The sequence below is a fragment of the Columba livia genome, chromosome 2, assembly GCF_036013475.1.
Source record: "Columba livia isolate bColLiv1 breed racing homer chromosome 2, bColLiv1.pat.W.v2, whole genome shotgun sequence".
NCBI classification, from domain to species: Eukaryota; Metazoa; Chordata; class Aves; order Columbiformes; family Columbidae; genus Columba; species Columba livia.
Window position 1 is genome coordinate 37,661,429 of NC_088603.1, and position 19,766 is coordinate 37,681,194.

General features: G+C 41.0%; 1 protein-coding gene across 13 annotated transcripts in view; it reads right to left on the reverse strand.

The window, feature by feature from the left end:
• SCRN1 (secernin 1) overlaps positions 1 to 11,826 on the reverse strand; it is a 38,939-nt gene extending 27,113 nt beyond the window's left edge. For 2 of the 13 annotated variants that reach the window (XM_065051436.1, XM_065051445.1), the window contains exons 1-2: positions 11,657 to 11,815; positions 651 to 810 (exon numbers count right to left, since the gene is read on the reverse strand). In XM_065051436.1, the coding sequence (XP_064907508.1) occupies positions 651 to 809 (159 nt within the window). In that variant the 5' untranslated portion in view covers position 810; positions 11,657 to 11,815. Of the gene's footprint in view, positions 1 to 650; positions 811 to 1,083; positions 1,457 to 1,563; positions 1,635 to 2,998; positions 3,088 to 11,609 lie in introns of those variants that run through there. The other 11 variants (XM_065051439.1, XM_065051434.1, XM_065051441.1 and 8 more) reach the window with 11 other exon arrangements.
• Positions 11,827 to 19,766: the final 7,940 nt, after the last annotated feature.

The window sequence follows — 19,766 nt, forward strand, 5'->3', positions numbered from 1 at the left end:
CATCAACATCTAGCTTCAGGACTCCACATGCAGCCTGGATTCAGAGAGAAGCCACAGCACTGAAAACTGACCACAATGCAGGTGCCTCAGCTGCAGAACATGTCATCAAAGCAAACTGTAGGTACAAGAGTTATGTTTGTCTTACAAAGCTTATGCTCTTGCTTTCCTCGTCTCACATTCCCTTATTAGAGCACAAGTTCTTTGAAGCAGAGATTTTTGGGTACCTGTTTTTCAACATGCTCAGCATAGTCAGGCCCCCCCTACAACTGTCAACAACCATGAATTAAAACAATTCATGTGGCAAGAGACAAACCTTGAAAAATTGCTTCTAGTTCTAGTTAGCCAGGATATTTTTCCCTTTAAAGGAAAAGGAAAGTGACAGGCTACACGGTACAGGAACCCAAGATGTGCACAGATCAGCCTGTCTGCTGGAGAAAGTACAGATCATAGATTTTTTTTCTCGATTAAACAAAAATGTTACATTCTGAGTTTCACTTTTAGGACTTTCAAAAATCTTGTCTCCTCTCTACTCAAGAAAGTTTTGAGTGAGGGGAACAAGAACTCTACAATCCGACAAGAAAACAAGACAGCATTCATTACTTCCAATAATTGTTATTTCTCACAGCTTGAATGTAACAACTCACCCTTACCTCAACTTTGCTTCCCGGTTCATGATCTGCGGCAGCAAAGTAGACCACCTCCTGCACTTCATCCCTTGGCCGTGCAGAGTTCTTTCCAAAGACCACCAGCCCATCTCTAGAACATGGAGGAAAGGCTACAAAACAGTAACTTGGGGGAGCTGCAGCCATCCTGGAAAAAAGGAGGAAAAAAATAGAAGCAGGGTTTGCTGAACTCCTAATTGCATGCATTAGACAATCATTCAGTCTACCGCTATTTCTTGTAGCTAAGAGACAATGCATTCCCTCTATCTGCCAGTTGATTGTGCAGTGATAATGGAAAAACAGGTCAGCTCAGAGGAAGCTTATCTGGATTTAATAAAAAGAATTACAATCATTTTCAGACATTTTTCACCCAAGCCTTGTGACGCCATAAAGAAGAGGAATAAAGGCAAGATGACTGTACCTTAATGAGTCTACTTAGTCCCCATAGAAAGGAAAAAAAAAGAGAGCTCTGCACCAGAGTTGTTCGGGAACATATGACCCAGATGTGTTCTGCTGACTCAGACAAGTGTAGAGACACAGAATAATTTTAAATAATTTACTCTCTCTGCTCCCATGCAGTTTAAATTTTTTAGAAAGGAAAGAGAAAACATGTCTGAGGGATTTCACAGGGAAGACAATGGCGTAACTAGAAACAGAACAAAGACAGATACAATTATATAAAAAATTGTCCATCAATTTATCTACTCAGATTAGAGGGAGACTGAAGCATTAATTGCACTTTATTTCCTCTGTGGTTTGTCTGCATTGCTGCTCTTGCCTAAAGTTAATTGATTGCAGTTTATTTGTTTATGCAAGCTAATGTGAATAGTCTTTAAAATAAATGTTTGCAATGACAATATATTAATAAAAAATGTAAACAGTTTCAGGACTATGACACTACCAGAGGTGGTCTTATGTACATGCCATATCTGACATTTTTTCCATGTTCAGAGAAACTTCTGTCACATACACCTACAGAATAAAAAAATAGGGAGTTTATTGCTTGTTAAAATAGCACTCAACACAAACGTCTAAGAAATCTTCATAGATCTTATTGTTGCATCAGAAATTCCAGTCCCAAAATGAACAAGTATGTTCCCTTTCTCCCTCCATGATATCCTGAAAAACTAAAAATATCTACACGCATTTGGACTCCTTAGTAACAAACACTACAATCAAAACTTTTCCCTCAAAAGCTGCTAGTTTATTTGAAAGACAACGCTGTGGGCGGGGGTGTGTGCAAGGCTGGTTTTGATCATTAACTTGGACATCTTTCAAACCATTCAAATTTGACTATTTTTTTTTTTTAAGCAGTACCATTTGAGCATACACTTCTCACAGAAGAAAGAAAGAATGCCTTTTGGATAAAGGCTATAATCCATTAAGAGTTCGCCTATAGACTATGAACAGGTCACACTGATGCTCAACCTTGCAAAAAAACTTCAAGAGAAGGTGTATTAAAAGTGTCCTCTACCAACAAAATGTGCAGTGATGAATTGTCTATGGAACTCATACAATTTTTTCATTTATGCAAGATTATACACAAGAATAATCAGCCAGTTGAGTTGCGTATGCATTAGGAAACAAACCAACTCCTTTATACAAGCCGAGTTTTGACCAGTGAGAAAGGTATAAGCTGGAATGACTTCAGCTGATAAAATACACCCAGCAGAGGACACCTACCTGCAGACTTGCATATTGTGCCATTAAGTCTTGGTACATTACCGGTTCTAGATGAGCGTTTTGCAGACAAACACCAAGACAAAGCCCCACTTCAACTGCCAGCTATCATTTGCAAGTCATGAGAGCATAAGTGATTAAACTGAAATACACCATGCAGAGCATTGCCTGAGCTTCATCACTAATGAAACCATTTAGTATTTCGTTATTAATTATTCTGAGTATGTACATTTCTTTTGCTATGCTGGTGATGTCAACATAACTGCTTTCCAGCACCCTAAGAGTTCATATCTACCTTCAGGTAAGTCATCACTTGGTGCTCTAAATTTGTCTTCTGATGCCTTGCCAGACCAGCCAAAATCTTGAATAACTTGCAAGTTTACTGTGGATCTCAGTGTTCAAAATAAATATTTTCTTTATTCTAAACACAAACTAAATGGATTTATTTGAACTACATAAGGCAGCAGAAAGATCTTAGACATCCAACAGCCTAGAAAGAAAGGTTAAAGTGATACACAGTACTAATTTCTTCACATAAAGTTCTTCAACTTGCATTCCAAACATATTGACAGGTGGGCCTAAAAAGATGGGAAGAAATGCTTCAGCACTGTGCTACTGAATGAATTGGGAGGTACGTGAGGCAGACTTTTACATACCTACAGACTGAGTCTTAAGTCCTCCTTGGAGCAAAGCAGGCTCATTTGTATTTGTGAGGTTTTTGATTCTTCCCTTTAAATATACCAACAGCTACTGAACGAAAAACAAATTGCCATTTTGGTACCACTTTTAAAACACGAAAGTATGAGTAAACTACTCAATAACTAGAGTTCACTTGAACACACACTGTATTTTATACAGGGGGTATGTAACAGTTTAACACTGCAAGCTGAATGTTACAAGCTCGTACTGAAAACACGATTGTTGTGAGAATTGGCACAGGGATTGTAAATTGCATTTCTAGAGAATGAAGCTAGCTAGCAGCCTACTACAGTTTAAATCTACTTAGTTTGCTAGGTAGCAATTTCTCCTAGAACCTTATTTGGTTAATTTTAAATATGACAAGGATGGCATTTTCTCAGATACACCGACAACTTACGTTTGTTCAGAACACTACTTGAACTTTGTCTTCCTCCATCATGTAACTAAAGCAGTCTGTTAACAGCTACCGAAGTAGGACTTTTCTACTTCATTTTCCTTTTTCCTTGATTCAACTTCAGATTGTCCTCATTCTCATTTTCAGGCATTTGCCACCTCTTTGCCCTCTCACAAGATACCATCCTGACTCTATACCATACAGCATCTATGGGAGGAAGAGAACACTCCTCCTTCACAGTACCTCTGATACATCGCATTAACTTACAAACCCAACTACTGTTAATCCCTAGTCCTTTTTTTTTTCCCACAAATCATCTGCTCCTTCAATGACAGGCAATCCTGAAAACGTTAGAAAACACTGGAAATGACTGCAAATACATCTCAAGGAACACCTTGTTGCACATTCACAGCCAGAGTATGTTAGCATGAAGCACATTAGCATACAGGCCTGATTTTCTCAACAGATCATACCTCACACCTACGTTTTGGTGTAGACAGAGGTAAACCTACACTGTATGTCAACAAGCCCTAGATTTCATTGCAGAACGTTACACTCATGAATGGGTGACTGCAAGTTAAGAGAAACAGGGACCATACAGCCTGTATTGGGCTATACCCAAAACCACTCAGGATATGAAAGCACTAGAAACAGACAAAAAGCTGTATGTCATGCTATGCCACTACGTAATAACTGCTGTGGTTTTGGGCAGTTAGCAGGCATCACACCTGGGTGACCTAGAATCACGGTGGGCACAAAGATTGGAAAAGCAATTCTGTGCGACAGTCACAAGGTAATATACTCCACTTGCTAGCTTTTTATTTTACAATTATGTTCTACAGCACAGATGCAATATGCACATGGTCATATTTTTTCCAGAGTCTTCTGGTCACTATGGTACGTAGCTTAATTTGTGTTTTGACACTATGAAAATGCTTTGTTTAACAAGTTCCTTTATTAAGATCTTCTCTGTGATAAATTTCATGTAGAGACTGTCAAACTAAATTAATTCTATGAATGAATCACCATTACAGTCAATGGTAAAACAGATGAGCTCCTAAGTACTTCGATGTAGAAAGAAAGGAGTAACATCTACTGGGCAATGTCTGTCTCCAAACATCACAATGTGAAACAACAGGTATGACAATTTTCAGGGTTTTATAAACACGTCTGAGCATCCCTATACTCCTGAAATAGAGTGAACATATTGCCTACCTCCATCTCAAGAAAATTAACCCATAAATCTTGACAGACATGAAATAGTGATCTTGAGGTTGAAAATATCAAGATGTGGAACATTTCACTCTACAGTATTCTCCATTTCACAGTATGAGGATCTTACACATAACGTGTGCTAAGAAGGGCCATACATTCTAATTGGAGCAACGTGCACTATTTGCATCAAAATTTGTCCACTATGAGACTTTCAAGTGTTGTCAACGAGGAATAAAACTGTTATTCTTTAAGTCTATACATAAAGGTTGTGACAACCTAATAAAAGCTTCATTTAGATGTCATTTTTCACTTATAAAAAAAGGAATAGACAAGTAATACTATTATAGGAACTGACACACAGGACGGATTGCAATATCCCATCCTCCCCCCACAAACACATGACTCTCAGAGACTGAGCCACGCTCCCAGGAAAACAGGCACGGGCGTCAATTATTCAGCGTGTCTTGGAGCCTTGCCCCTAAGCCAGGAAAACTGAAATAGCGATGTACCAACAACAAAGCACTCCGAGCTTTGCAAGCCAGAGTTCAAACCAGAGAAAGGAAGATTTTCATACTGACTTGCTCAAGACTTGTTGTTTTCCAGAATAACTGTACTGCTTCTCTGAAAGCTGCGATTTGGTACTGAAATAATCCTTTCTCAATTTCAAGAATTTGACTGCTACAATAAAATTACTTCTCAGAAGGATAACTTCAGCCTCCCATATCAAACAGATAAACTCTTTTCAAGTCAACTTATTTTCCTTGTTTGTGAAAATACCTTGAAGACATTAAGCATGAAGTAATTACTAGTTTAACAGAGTTCCAAACTACATGAAAGTTGCCAACAGTAGCTTTCATAGCTGCTATGTCTTATTTATTAAAAAGAATACTAAAAGCAAAAATCCAATATTATGAACTATTAGGTTTTGAAGCCCTTCTAATAACTTATTGTTCAAGCAATTCCAAAGCTTATTTCTAACACTGTAAAACTGCTTTTGCCAATAGTAAGTTCTTTTCTGTCTTTTATTTCAATTGTAAAACCAAACAATAGGCTTATAATGAAAGTGCAGAACTCACTAGGAAGCAGTAGGCAATAAAAAAGGATTAGTATGAGAAAACATGGTCCAAAAAAGGGTTTGTCTTGAAATTTAACTCATGCGTAGAGAATGGAACCAATATTTGCTCTTCATACTTTAAAAATTGCTGCTAACTCAACACCCTGCAACTCTATCTCTTGAAAAGTTAAAGATGCCCCTAAAGTAACATGCAAAGCCCCTTTGGTTTTAATACAAGCTTGGTTAGCTGAGGTTTATGAAATATTAAGATTTATTGTCAAATGTTAATTAAGATTTACACTAAATGAAAAAAATTCTGAGGTAGCTATTCCTACGTGTAGAGCTCCTTCTTTCCTGACAAGGCACTATTTAGGACCTGTTAAGTGATGCACATGTACAAACACTTCTGTCCTTAGTACTCTGCAAATTTTTTGTTTTCTGCACCAATACAGCCTCTTGCCTAAAAAATTAATAACACCCAGTCACCACCATGTAAAGGAACACCAGACCAGTAAAAAACATTACATGAGAAGTCAGCTACCACCATTACAGCTCCTCTTCACAAGAAATCAACACTCAAGTACACATTAAGTAAACAAAAGTCCAGTGAGACCAAGTGGGCAACACTGACAACAGAAAAGCATTCACCTCATGTTACTATGAGCAGAATTTACCTGTAAAATTTGCCTTGTATTGATATGATTTGACTCATGATTTTGGCAAAACTTCAGCTTGATCAAGTCAAACCTTCACCTAGAAGCATAATTGCTGAATTCATTCCTCAGCATAGCTATGCTAGCAAGTCTTCCAGGATGGATGGAACGATTAAAACACTTTGCTCTCATTAAGCTTAGTGAGGTTGCATAGATACTTCACACAAACTCATCTTCCAAACATTTTCTAAGTTTGTCTTCAAGAGTTTTGTTGGTGTAACTGTTGAGCTTTCTGAAACACAGACATGACCAAAGTGTTGTACAAGGAAAAGTCTAGAGCTCTCCTAACCCCCAGTCTTTCTTTTCAGTTGTGATTGTCCTAGATAACCTATTATTAATGCTGGTGATAATCAACATCACGGTGTTAATGTCCACAAAACCAAGGGCAGGACTGTTAACACTGGGGTTTCATCTCAGACCTCCACAGCAGTTTGCTCAGAACACCAGTTTTACTGATCACATGGCCTAATTTCTCCACCCTCACTTGCATGGTGTCTTCAAATTAAAAAAAAAGATCTGGAACAGGTGCTTTGAGTACTAGAAACACAGAGGCTGCTACATTCCTTGCTGGTACTTTCTGAGTGCATCTTGGTGATTAGGAGGGCAACAAAGCTGGTGAGAGGCCTAGAGCACAAGTCTGATGAGGAACAGCTGAGGGAACTGTGGCTGTTTAGCCCAGAGAAAAGGGGGCTCAGGGGAGACCTTATCACTGTCTACAACTACCTGAGAGGAGGTTGTAGCATGGAGGGTGTTGGTCTCTTCTCCCAAATAACAAGCAATAGGACAAGAAGAAATGGCCCCAAGTTGTGTCAGAGGAGGTTCAGATTGGATGTTAGGAAAAATTCCATCACAGAAAAGGGTTTGTCAGGCACTGGAACAGGCTGCCCAAGGAAGTGGCTGAGTCACCATCCCTGGAGGGGTTTCAAAGATGCATAGAGGAGGTTCTTAGAGACATGGTTCAGTGCTAGAGTTAGGTTAGGTTATGGTTGGACTTGATGATCTTGAGGATCTCTTCCAACCAAAATGATTCTATGATGACAGCATTTTCTTTAATATTTATACTGCAAAAGAGATTCGAGCTGTTTTTGAAGTCCAGAGAGCACATTAAACCTTTTACAAAAACACACAACTTGTTTCTGTGTATTAAAGGGTGACTGTTCCTCACTATATTTTTGGCTTTTACAAAACAGAAATCCAGCTGTGCTAATACTTCTGAACTATTTCAATAATGCTTAAAGAATTCAATAAATCTGTTTTCATTGCTACCACAAAGACTAAGTGACCCAACCTGCAAGAAACATTTACGATGGAAAACAGAGGCAGCATCTGAAAAAGGATCCTCAGATTTGGATCAAGACTGTCTCAGTAGGAAGGGAAGAATATATTGAATAGGCCACACATGATTTATTATTAACTCTTCCATATTTTTAATGAAGTGGCAGGAGAAAGGTCAGATACAACTGTGAAAACTTTGCTCAGGGTTTAGTTGTTGGTTTTGACCCTGTATTTTAACTTTCAAATTAAGATGTTTCCCGTGCCTGAGGCAATCTTATATTTCCATTTACAAATCAAGCTTCATATCTTATGCACATAGAGACATGTGATCTCTGCATCCTGCAGAAAAGCAACATTTCCAAAAACAGAAATGAAAAGCAAAATTCATTCAGCTGTAGGCAGAGAACAAAGACAGCAAACTGAAAGGCACAATAATATATTGTTCCCATCTTAGGAAACACTGAAAGGTTATTTTTTTAATTGACAATTCGGACAGTTTTAATGCATGACTTATCAGGAGAAAGGAAGGTTGCATTTATTAAGAATTTAGAAAGCAGAGACTGTTCCTGAACATCAACCACAAAACCATGCCAGATCTCTACGTCCTCACAGTTTGGACATTTCATTATTAGAGCTTACTCAAACTGTTCGACTCTTTCCTTACCACCAATGGATGATGATACCAATTTACCAATTGAAGGTGCCACACTCAACTTTGATTGAATCTGTCCATCTAGGCTGTGTCTGAGAAGATATCTAATAGGAGTTATCAGCAGCTGAAACTTAGCTGCAGCCATGCTCAACTCTCCCCTTTCTCTCCTTTTTTTCTTCTTTTTTGTTTTGGTTTGGTTTTTTTTTTTTTTTGGTATATTAACAACATGCTGAAAATTTCTGAAGAATTTTCTCAAAATGAGCAGCATCTCAAATTTCTATTCAGAGATTTGGGATGGATGGTCATTTTCTCCAGTAAATTTACTTTTATTTTTGAATTACGAGAAGTAGCAATTCCCTACACAGGCATAAAATCAAGTTGCACTTCAAAGCTTTCCTAAGCAGTACACCCCCTTTGGTCATTTAACAGAGAAAATGCATAATAGGCCTGGAAGGAACTGAAAATATTTCTGCTGCTGTATGTAGGAAAATTTGGAATATTCCTGGCAACAGCTGCCAGATTTTTTAAGATTGTCTAACAAATTAGATACTGGCCATCAAATGAGCATGGTAAAACTCTTCTGCATTTAAAGCCCTAACTAATGGTAAGATACCAGCTGTTGAAAAAGTTTACAGTCCCTTGATGCATTGGTTCTGTTTTTATTGTCTAATACATCCTTGTCCAACCTTCCAAAGTACACATCTTCGAAAAGATAGGATCTTATTTTTTGCCTCAAGTAATCTGAATTATGTTAATGAAAACATAGTTCTATTAAAAAAAAAAAAAAAAATCAGGGTCAGTCATCCAGAAGACAACAGATTTCAATCTCATTTCCATCACAGGCTGTGCATACAGGGCAAATTCTTTATTTATACAGCCTTTTCACTGAGTGGATGTCACTGCACTTAATTAAGTCCCAAGCAGTGACAGAACCCTATTCCTTTTATAGCTGCAATACCAGCCTGCAGTCTAAGTCATTTTTCTAACACTCTCCATTTCGTAGAGAAGCACCTGCTTTTCCTGCTTCTGTCACTGAGGCAGCAATCACTGTCGGGAGCTGCTGGCATTTAAAGCATCTTTGTACAACACACAGCTTCACAATGAAAAGCTGCGAACTGCTGCATAACACTTAGCCATGCAGCTTTTCCTCCTTGCAAAGAGGCAGCACAATCCAGTTTGGCGGTTCAGTTGGGTCTTGACTGTCCACCTCCACACACAACCAGCTAATGCACACTGACTGGTAGTCATTTCAAGTTAGCAACATGATTATGTTAACAAGGGGTAAACCAAAAAGCATCAAAGTATCTTGTTGGAAGTCTCAGTTTAGTTTAAAATATTACCTAAAACAACAGCAAGTGTAGTAATATTAGCAAAAGAGTTTTGTAAATGTTAGGATGTAACACAACACACTGTGGCAGAAACCAGCCATTTGGGTACCTCACAGGGAGGCAGGTATGTAGGCAGCAATTCTGTGCAATTTCTCAATCTGCTTAATTTACAGAAAGGGGAAGGCAAATACACTACAGGGACAACGTCCAGCTTCACAACTCTTCAAGTCCATAATAAATAAAGGAATTCTTACTGGAGGCTTCTAGCATAAACTAGCACACTTTCCCACATGCAAGCTGCGTAAAGCATCCATGGCTGATGACTTTTGAAGGCAAGATTCAGGCTAGACTTAGTACCCTTGACCAAAAAAGATCAAATTCAGTAAGAGTAAACAGATAGAGCTTAAGACATGTCCTATTTTACTAGGAAAAAAAGTTACAAATGTCTTCCAAAAAAGGAAGTTACCATAAAAAACTCTAAGCATCAGAAATACTTTTCTGGGGCAGACAAAGCCTACTCATATCAATATACAACCTCCATCCACATTTGCCTCCATACAACACCCGTCTTTTTAGACTGTCTATATATGCTCTGGGATCTAAACTGGTTGGTAAAATTCACAGCACTATAAATGTTTTAAGTTAACTTCAGTCTTGATTCACCTCAAAGCAGCGGAAGTCCTGTGTTCATAGAGGTCAGCTTCCTAAATATGTATGACTGAGGATCTGTTTTGAGCTTTCTTTTTGTTTGGCTGGAGGCTTTGGGGTGCATATTACAAACAAACCAGCATGCTTAGAGATTCTTTAAATCCCTAATTCTAAAACAGCTTTAGACCAATAGTTGAAACGGTAATAGTCTACAACCAATGAGTCACTCACTCCACTTCCCACGAGTTCATGTATCTTCTAAACTACTAAGTAAATTTAGCATACACAGATAGTTTGCATCACAGAATTTTCCAGGTGTACTGCAGCACTTGGCTTACTAAAGTTTCATATCTTACAGGTATGGATGGCTTTACTCAGTTCTAAGGATATGTTTCACAGGGACAGATTTATATATATGTGTACTCATAAGATCTGGGCACTAACAAATCTGTGTTCTGTTTGAGATGCTGGTTTAATATGATTTTTTTTCCCCGCTAATTACCAGTACTGGAGAAAATGTATTTAAAAAAAAAAAAAAAGAAAATTAGGTTAATCATAGCCTCTAGTATTATTACAGTAGCACAGAGATCTCAGGTTTGCAGTCTCTTGCAGGAGGATATGTCTTCTCATCAGCCTGCTCAAGTAAATGAAACCATCTCGTATCTACCTGAGCGTAACAGTATGCTTAGAAACGCACATGAAGGCATCTAGATTTCAAGGTGACTAGACGAAAAGGCACCTTCAGAAAAAAAATTAAAAACATCAGGGAACACAACCCACACCGGGTCCTTAAAGAGCAGAAGGGAAAGCAGCAGCTAATACAGAGCACAGCCAGGGAGGACACAGATCGCGGAGCCCTGCTTCAAACTGGGAACACAGCCGGGGATGGCGTCTGCTGATGCCAGCCCCGAACACCAAGTCCCCTCCCGGCCCCGGGCTCCCCACCCGCACCACCGCGGCCCAGTTCCCGCCGGGCTCGCCGCCCCCGCGGGCCGGGGGAGGCCTGCGGGGCAGCCATGTTCCGCGGTGCCCGCAGCCCCCGCCCAGGGCTGCGCGGTGCCTCCCGCCGCCGCGGGAGCAGGTGCGCGGAGGCGCCGCAGGACATCGCTGCCGGGGAACAGCGCTCGCACCGACTCCGGGAAACTGGCTCTGTGCCGCCCTCCCCGCCGATCGATCCCCCCACGCCTCCCTCCCCACCGCTGCCTCCCGCTGTTAACGGGGCGAGCCCCGCCGAGCAGGTCGCCGCCCGCAGCCCCCGCACCCTCCCCCCGCGCCGCGCGGTACCGCACCGGCCTGGCCTCACCGCTCAGAGGAGGCCGGGGAGATGCCGCCCTACCGTGCAGCGTTACCGGCGCCGTTACCGCACCTCAGCGCCTCCCGCTCCTCTCCCCTCAGCCTGGCGGCGGCGGCCCCTACCGGTAGGAGCAGGCGCGACGCACGCAGCCGCCGCCGAACCGCTCCGCGCCGCGAGTCCCAGCCGGTGCGGCGGCGGAGGGCGCGGCGGTGCTGCGTCCCGCCACGCGTGGTTCAGGGCGCCTCGGCCGGCCCCTGTGCCCCCGCTCCGGCCCTCTGGGACCGCCCGCTCCCGGCGGGTCACCGCGGAGCTGGCCGACTGCTCTGTTGGCACGACGGCTTCCCTCAGAGCCGTTCCTGCCGGTGCCCGGGGTCTTCCCGACACACCCTCTCAGTGAGGACACCGGTCCTGGCTCCTGGTAGCCGTCCTCAGCCCTCAGGGCCAGAGGTGGTGGCCGCCGGTCCCTTTCTAGTGCAGAGCCACAAAGATGATTAAGGGAGTGGAGCATCTCCCGTACAAGGAAAGGCTGAGGGAGCTGGGGCTCTTTAGCTTGGGCGAGACTGAGGGGTGACCTTATTAATGTTTAAAAATATGTAAAGAGTGAGTGTCACGAGGATGGAGCCAGGCTCTTCTCGGTGACAACCAATTATAGGACAAGGGGCAATGGGTATAAATTGCAACACAGAGGGTTCCACTTAAATATGAGAAGAAACTTATTCTCAGTAAGGGTAACAGAACACTGGAACAGGCTGCCCAGGGGGGTTGTGGAGTCTCCTTCTCTGCAGACATTCAAAACCCGCCTGGACACATTCCTGTGTGACCTCATCCAGGTGTTTTTGCTCCAGCAGGGGGATTGGACTAGAAGAACTTTCAAGCTCCCTTCCAATCCCTAACATTCTGTGATTCTTAGGTGGGTGTGTGTACCCCCAAAGGCCACACTGAGGCAGAGGTCACCAATGCGTGAGGATGTGAAAAGCGCCGAGAACAGGTGTCCATGTTCCCCACGCATGGTGGAGAGTGGTGTGTGTGTCATCCCTCAGCCTCTTTCAGGGACCAATAAATGCTCCCCGCACATGAAATGCTGGAAGAGAAGGGGCTTATGTATTCAGTTTTAGTTATATAGTTGGATAGATAACTTGAGTTCCTTTGTCTCACGCACAGGACAAGTCTAGAAAGTAAATCAAGTCATTTAAAATGTGGCTGCCTCATTAACCAGTCAAACCAAAAGATGAGGAGTCCAACAGATTTTGCAAAGCTGAGGGGATGACCTCACGATCGGGGTCTTCTCCATAGGCTGCGTGTGAAGCATCACGGCGGCTGCTGCCCCTCCAGGGGCTGAACCCCTGGGGACCTCTCAGCTCTTTGTGTGCAAGAGCACCAGCACCGCGTGGCACTGACTGTCCCTTTCAGCCCCCGTGTATAGCACAGCGTGCCTTTGCCATGCTCTGTTTGCCAAACCCACCCAAATGAGGCTATGTTGTGCTCCATCCTCAACACGCAACCTGTGCCTCCACAGAGAGCTGAAAATTGTTCCACTGCTAGGTGTGACCATGCAGGTGCATGGCTACTCAGTTAAACAGCTCTGGTTTAGGAAAACAAACGTGGTTTGCTGGCATGAGGCAGCACCTTTACGTTTCTATCTCAGTCTTCAAGGATGGGAACTTTGCTGCACGCTCCACCAATGCCTGCTCCAGAGCAGATGCTTGATGTGGAGAAGGGACTGACAGATGTGTTAAAGAAGGGAAGACTAAAAGAAAGCCAGGGAGGAGGTCAGAATGTTGAGGATGAGCCAGTAGGCGGAACAAAGACCATTTAAAACTAGAGCATTCCAGTGTAAGTGCAGGAAAAAAGCAAGGGCGTTATGTTGATGTAGCAGTGTGGAACCTGGGGAAGACACGGGAAATACAGAAATCAGCTGTTGCAGAACTGATTACCTGAAAGTCCCCTGTCAACATGACCTCCGTAGTGCTGCACAACTTGGTGGTGGGAGTTGGGTTCCTGAGGATATTTGCTTTTTTTTCCCATTTCTCTTCAGGAGCCTAACTCATTAACATGGGCCAAGCCAGCCTAACGTCTGCAGAATCAACTGACACAAAAAGTACAGGACTACTAGCCCAAATTTCAGTTAGTACTACATGTCGTGCACTCCTGCAACACAGGAATCGAGAGACTTAAATATCACACTGCTTATTAGATCAGCCAGGCAAAATCTGCATGTGGGACCCTACATTAAAAGAAAATGTAGAAGGTGGGATCTGCACCTTTTGAGCATGTGTCAGTTACCTGAATAGGGACTAATTTATAAATCATTATTTAGACTAGAAATAGATTAGAAAGCAGGGCTGATCATTAGCAACATGGAGCCCTTCTTACTCAAGGATCTTCCATTACATATTTTAAGCAAGACTTTTGTTTTCCTCTGCTATCAGTTTGCTGTCATCAGAATTGTGGTTCAATGTGTTTTGCAAGAGAAAAGAGACTAGATATCTCCTGCTTAAAATAACTAACTGAAAGGTGATGTGAGTGACTGAAAATCTGAGGAATTTATACCAATTTAATTGTAGTAGTTTCAGTTGAACAAACAAGCCAAATTCCTTGCTCTGGAGCTACATCAAGGAAGAACTGCATCATAGGCAACTTGCTTCTTAGAATCAGAAAGATAGCTGATGAAAAGAGCAGGTGCAATTTAAAAGGGGGTTTAAATTATATCCTATAACACACTACTTACATTGCCCATATTATGCTCACTTAGATGACTAAGTCTATTCTCTAATTGCACTAGAGATGATTATGGTTGAGTATAATCTACCTAAGAATTATTAGACTGTCTACAGAATTATTACATACTGGCAACAAAGAAATCTTCGAGGCTTCCTTTCTGTGTAAGCTGTCATAAACTGTGAAAAGTAGCAAGGATGAGCAGTTAGAGAACAGTCCTGTGATTCAAGAGAGCCTGGGGTGTACGTCGGTCTGTCATAAGCTTGCTGCTTGGCTTTGGATAAATCTTGTAAACTCGTGGCAATTAAATTACCTCATACATGAAATGGGGAGAACATTTACTCACAGCTGCATCTTTGAAATCTTTGAATGGAGATTGCTGTGTAAAGAGAAAATACAAAATTATAATAATTAGGACGAAGCCACAACGCTTGTCTATTGATTATTTGCTCTTCATACTTAATAACATAACAGCAGAATTTATGGATATTAAAAAATATTTTTTTTCTCCTGTAAGAGTTGCATCCGATGGGATGCAATAGCAAAGAAGGAGAGTGGGAAGGGCACACCTTTAGAAAAGTCAGTTTCAAAGAACCTTTGTTCCATGTTTTATCTATGAAAGGAAGAGACCAAAAGGCACACACAGCAACATATAGCTTAAGTTAGTTTGGTTTTGTTCTTCTTTAAAGACCTCCTTAGTTGGAGATCAAAACCTATTCAGCAGAACTAGTACCCAAAATTCTCAAAGACATTGCAGCACTAAACTTTGATTCATCATTTCCAAAACACTTTACTCTGCAAATTCAAGACAGCAGCCATGCAGGCATGCAAGCAATGGGACTAGTTTTCTCAATAAATGATGTTTAGAAGGAGAGAAGCTGGCCTAATGCAGACTGTAAAAAAAGAACATCTTACTGTTGAAATTACATTAAAAATGTACTATAATAGATTTTGGTGAATAGGTAGTGCAGCCAAGAAAGCCCTTTTGTTGGTATTATTTTTTGTTATTTCGAGCCACCATCTTTGTCTTGTTCTCTCAGGTGGGGCACTGATTTTGAGTACATAAAAATCAGAGGAACTGTACAGTTGTACAGAAGAAGTGTACCTGGTTGCTGCTAAATCAGAATTCTAAACCTATACCCATAAGGGCATCCCACTAAAGGTAAATGATTACCCTTACAGTGAGTTACAATAGCAAAAAACTTCTTACATACAGAAGAGTTAGTAACATTGAAAAACCCCAGTAGCCCTAAGATAATAATTACCCCATAGGCCAGTAAATTCAGCTGATGTTGTAGAACAGATCTAAAGAGCAAAAAGTGTCAATGGTACTTGGGTGTTTTGAGATTTTTATATAGTCAGGAGAGTGGAACAGAGAGTTGAGAGCACTTCTCCCACACTACAGGTGGCTTCACTCATAACAAAGAAAGAGGGTGGCAGGTGCAATATTCTGATGTGAAGCAAAGATGTCACCTGCTGGGCTCAGTGAATGAAACAAAAATGATGTGAGAAATCCTGGCTGCAGCCCCTTTTATCCAATTATACCATTGAAGACTGATCTGTGTCAATGGCTGCAGCTGTACATGAGATGTCATTGTAGACACAATGGCAGGCTTAGATGCCAGGCTCTTACTCATGCACCACAGAAGGTGATCCATTTCTCCATTGCACAAGTGACATAACAGAACACAACTGCTTAGCTAGTGTCGCAGGGACAGAAGACAGTGAGCAACAAGGACTCTCATGCTGCAGTTACCTTCAGTGTCTAGAAACCTGGCAGTTCTGGCACTGAACCACACAACTAAGCTGCTGCGTTGTCCATTTAGAAAGGTTGCTTTCTTCTGAAGTAATGATTTATCAAAAAAAGTGTTAGTCTCTTGCTTTGTTTTCATAAACTTTATAATTTTCCTTTTTTAATTTATGATAACCCTTGACAGGATACTTATTTTCATAACTCTAAAAAGTATTGCAAGGCACATTTATTATTATTGGCTTACAAAGTCCATGAGCCTGGAGCTTTTGTAGTGTGTTAGAACGGCACCTGTAACAATGAAGCTAAAATACTTGACAATAGCTTAACACTCATAATAATATGAGGGTAGAAGAAGGAAATCTGTCATCCTAAGAAGATAAGCCAGTAGTGAAAACAAGGAAGCAGAAAAAACAGATACAACATCATTACTTTCTTATGCAATGATCCTGTTTAATCTCCGTGTATACTTTCATTCTTATGATGCTGCCCGTACAGAAATGTGCTATATAGTTACCCTTATTACAATTATATTAAAATTAAAATTTTTTTGAGCTTAGCTTTATTCATAAAATTCAACAGCTTGAACAAAAATTCATAAGATAAAACAGTTCTGGTGTTACGCAGGTGATACAGGAGTTCACCAAAGTGACTGCATACCTGAAGCAGCTTTACATCGTATTTTATTGTGTCATGTCTGAATAATCTACATGTAAATTTCAGCAAATTAAATCACAGCACTTAGAGAAAAGATGGGACAGTAACATAAGGGACAACAAATGCCACTACATGGTTTCTCAGCCATCTGGTGCAGTGCAAATAGCATTCCGTCAGGGGAGGTGCAGTCTTCTGGTTAGTTACCAGAGCAACAGGTTTGCTGAGTACACTTAAAAAGTTAGGCATGTGTCAGCAACCTTTTTTCTCCTCCCATACACATCATATGCTGGGGGCTTGCTAGGCTATGTATATTTTTACTGTAGCATTTTCCATTATTATTATTTTTGGGGGATTTAAAACTTGGATGGTCTTCTTTTTTGATTGTGTGTGTGTTTTTTTTGTTTTTGTTTGTTTGTTTGTTTGTTTATTTCTCTGTTTTGGTTTGGGGGCTTTTTGGTTTAGTAGTTTTTGTTTTGTTTTGTTTCTTTTTGGGTTTTTTAATGCTCCTTTAAAGAGTCCAGACTCTCAAAATAAACCTCAATCGTTAAGTCATTTTCCTCATATACAGAAGTGGTAGATAGCTGTAAGTGAGAAGGGACCTCTGATAACAGAAATACTTTAAAATAAAAGAGACATAAAACGAAGAAGTCCTTTTGGTCCCAGTACTTCCAAAAGGATTTTTAAAAGTATCCACAACTGGGTATCTCTTTCTCATAAAAGAGCCTACATTTGCCTAAATGGCCTTGCTCATAATGTACAACTGAAAAATAGTAGTTAATAGGAAATGGGAAAAACAACCATGTTGATTGCCTGTTATTCCTTGTGTACATATTTTATTAATAACAAAGAAGTGTCAACAATAAGTTACCCAAGAGTTTTTACACTTCTTTATATTGGCTGTGGGTATTGGTCAAGAAAAACTGGGTGGTTTGGAGAGCTGTTCCCCTGCCTTTCTATTTTCTCTCCTATTTTCTCCCATCCAGCGTGAGGGCCACTGGTGTTTTCTCCAAGCCTGCCCTTCAATTTACCCCTGAGCAGAGCTGCAACTACATGTGCCTGTGGTGCCCACCCAAGAAGCGAGGTGCAGTGGTTCAAAGCCAGCAGAGGTCTGGCAGAGCTTCTTAATGAGTGTCCTACAGCCCACCCTAGCAGCCTGCCTTCACGCAGCCCCTCTGCTGCGCGCACGGCTGGCTGGGGCTGTGAAAGGGTGCCACAGGGAGTTGGATTTGGCACAGGTTAGCAATAACAAGGTCTGGTACCAAATGAATAGGAGCGTTGGCCATTTCTGCTCCATCTGCACTCCTGCTGCACTTTGTGTTCACACGTCAGCTGCAAGATGAGCACCACATATCTGGGAGCTTTGCTTCAGACTGAGTTTTGCAGAGGCAGAGCGTTGCATTATTTCAGAGTGCAAGTCTACATTGCGACATCTGTGTGACCATGTTAAGCCTAGGTTTTAACACAACTAATAACAGGGACAATAGCAATGAGGACATGATGGCACATAAGGGCTGGAATACTGGATGCAAATTCTTATTATACCTTCTATTAAAAGGAAGAAACATCGCCAGTCTTACCTCTCTAAGTACTGTGGTCAGCATTGCCAAGAGTAAAATCCAGCAGGACATAATTTTCTTTAAGCTATGATTAGTCCATTAGCTATAGCCATATTATTTCCATACCCTGAGATGGACACAGGGTCACTAAGAACATTTTGCTTTGTATTTATGAAAAGAAAACTTGTTCTCTAAAGACATATCCCAGTGGATTAGAGAGAGCAGAGCTAAGCTGTGCTATTTACTCTAAGAGAGACAGCAGGCCAAGCACGCAAAATAGGTATTACCTAGTTCACTCTTCAGGGAAAGAGGCAGAGGAGGAAACATCAGCTACTTTAAAGAAATTTCAATTGTAATAAAATGTAAAAGGATGGGATTGATTTAATGCTTTCAGTCTGATTCCCAGATGAGGAATCAATTATCCTGCATCATTTAATCTCCTTAAGCGGGTCATGACTGAAACTAGAAATTAGAAGTGTTGTATCTAATACGAAAAGCGATTCTTAACGGTAGGTAGCATCAGCCTCCATTTTTTTTTAGAGGAAAACATAACTGGCATTCGGGGAGCTCTGAAAAGTTGGCTCCACTAGATTTCTGCAGTCAGATCCTAACATTTTTAAAGTAGCTTTGTTTGTTCTTTACCTATTGAAGATGCAGAGCAGTTAGAAGAAAAAAAATAAAAAAAATAAAAAAAAAATCCCTGGAGACAAACTCCATTCCCCCATCAGGAACATGGCCTTCAGAAACCTTGCACAAAATTAATTACCTGACATGTTTCAAATTATCCTCCATCTTCATGACAAATCTCTCAGCTAAACCAAGCTCCTACTTTTTTAAACGTAATTCAAGAGAACAGAAATACTGCACAGCTCCTACCCGGGTGCAACCCCTAGCTAAACCAACCTGCTTTTGGAGCAGAACCTCCTAGAAGGAAGAAATGTGATACAGGAGGAGGCTCCATCTGAATCCCCTGCGGGCTGGCAGGGCCAATAATGAAGATCCTTGTCCCTGTAACAGATATATAGCTTCCTACTGAACTTTGCAATTACAATTCTTACATGAAACTGTTGACATAATCAAGCACAAGCATAGAAACAGAAGCAGGATAGCTAAAGAAAGATCCTTCTATTGTTAGAGAGCTGTTTTTCCTATGTACCAGGAGAAAACTAGGGCACAGAATGTAAGCATTATGATTAACGTTCAAGAGAAGCTAAAATTGTCTGGGATTATACAAATATAAGCAGGTTTGTTGGCTGTTGTTTTTATTTCCTGCTACCACAAACAAGTGCTGAAGATATATAATGGTGGGGTTATTTTGTGGATTTTTTTTAAAAAGCTTTATAATGAGGCTGATTTTTTTTTTTTTAACAGCAGTCAAATGCAATACTCCTATTCTGAATATTCTTCAATGGACCATGGAAGTATAAATGTAAACTTTGTCCTAAGAGTAAAAATCCATATACACACTGGC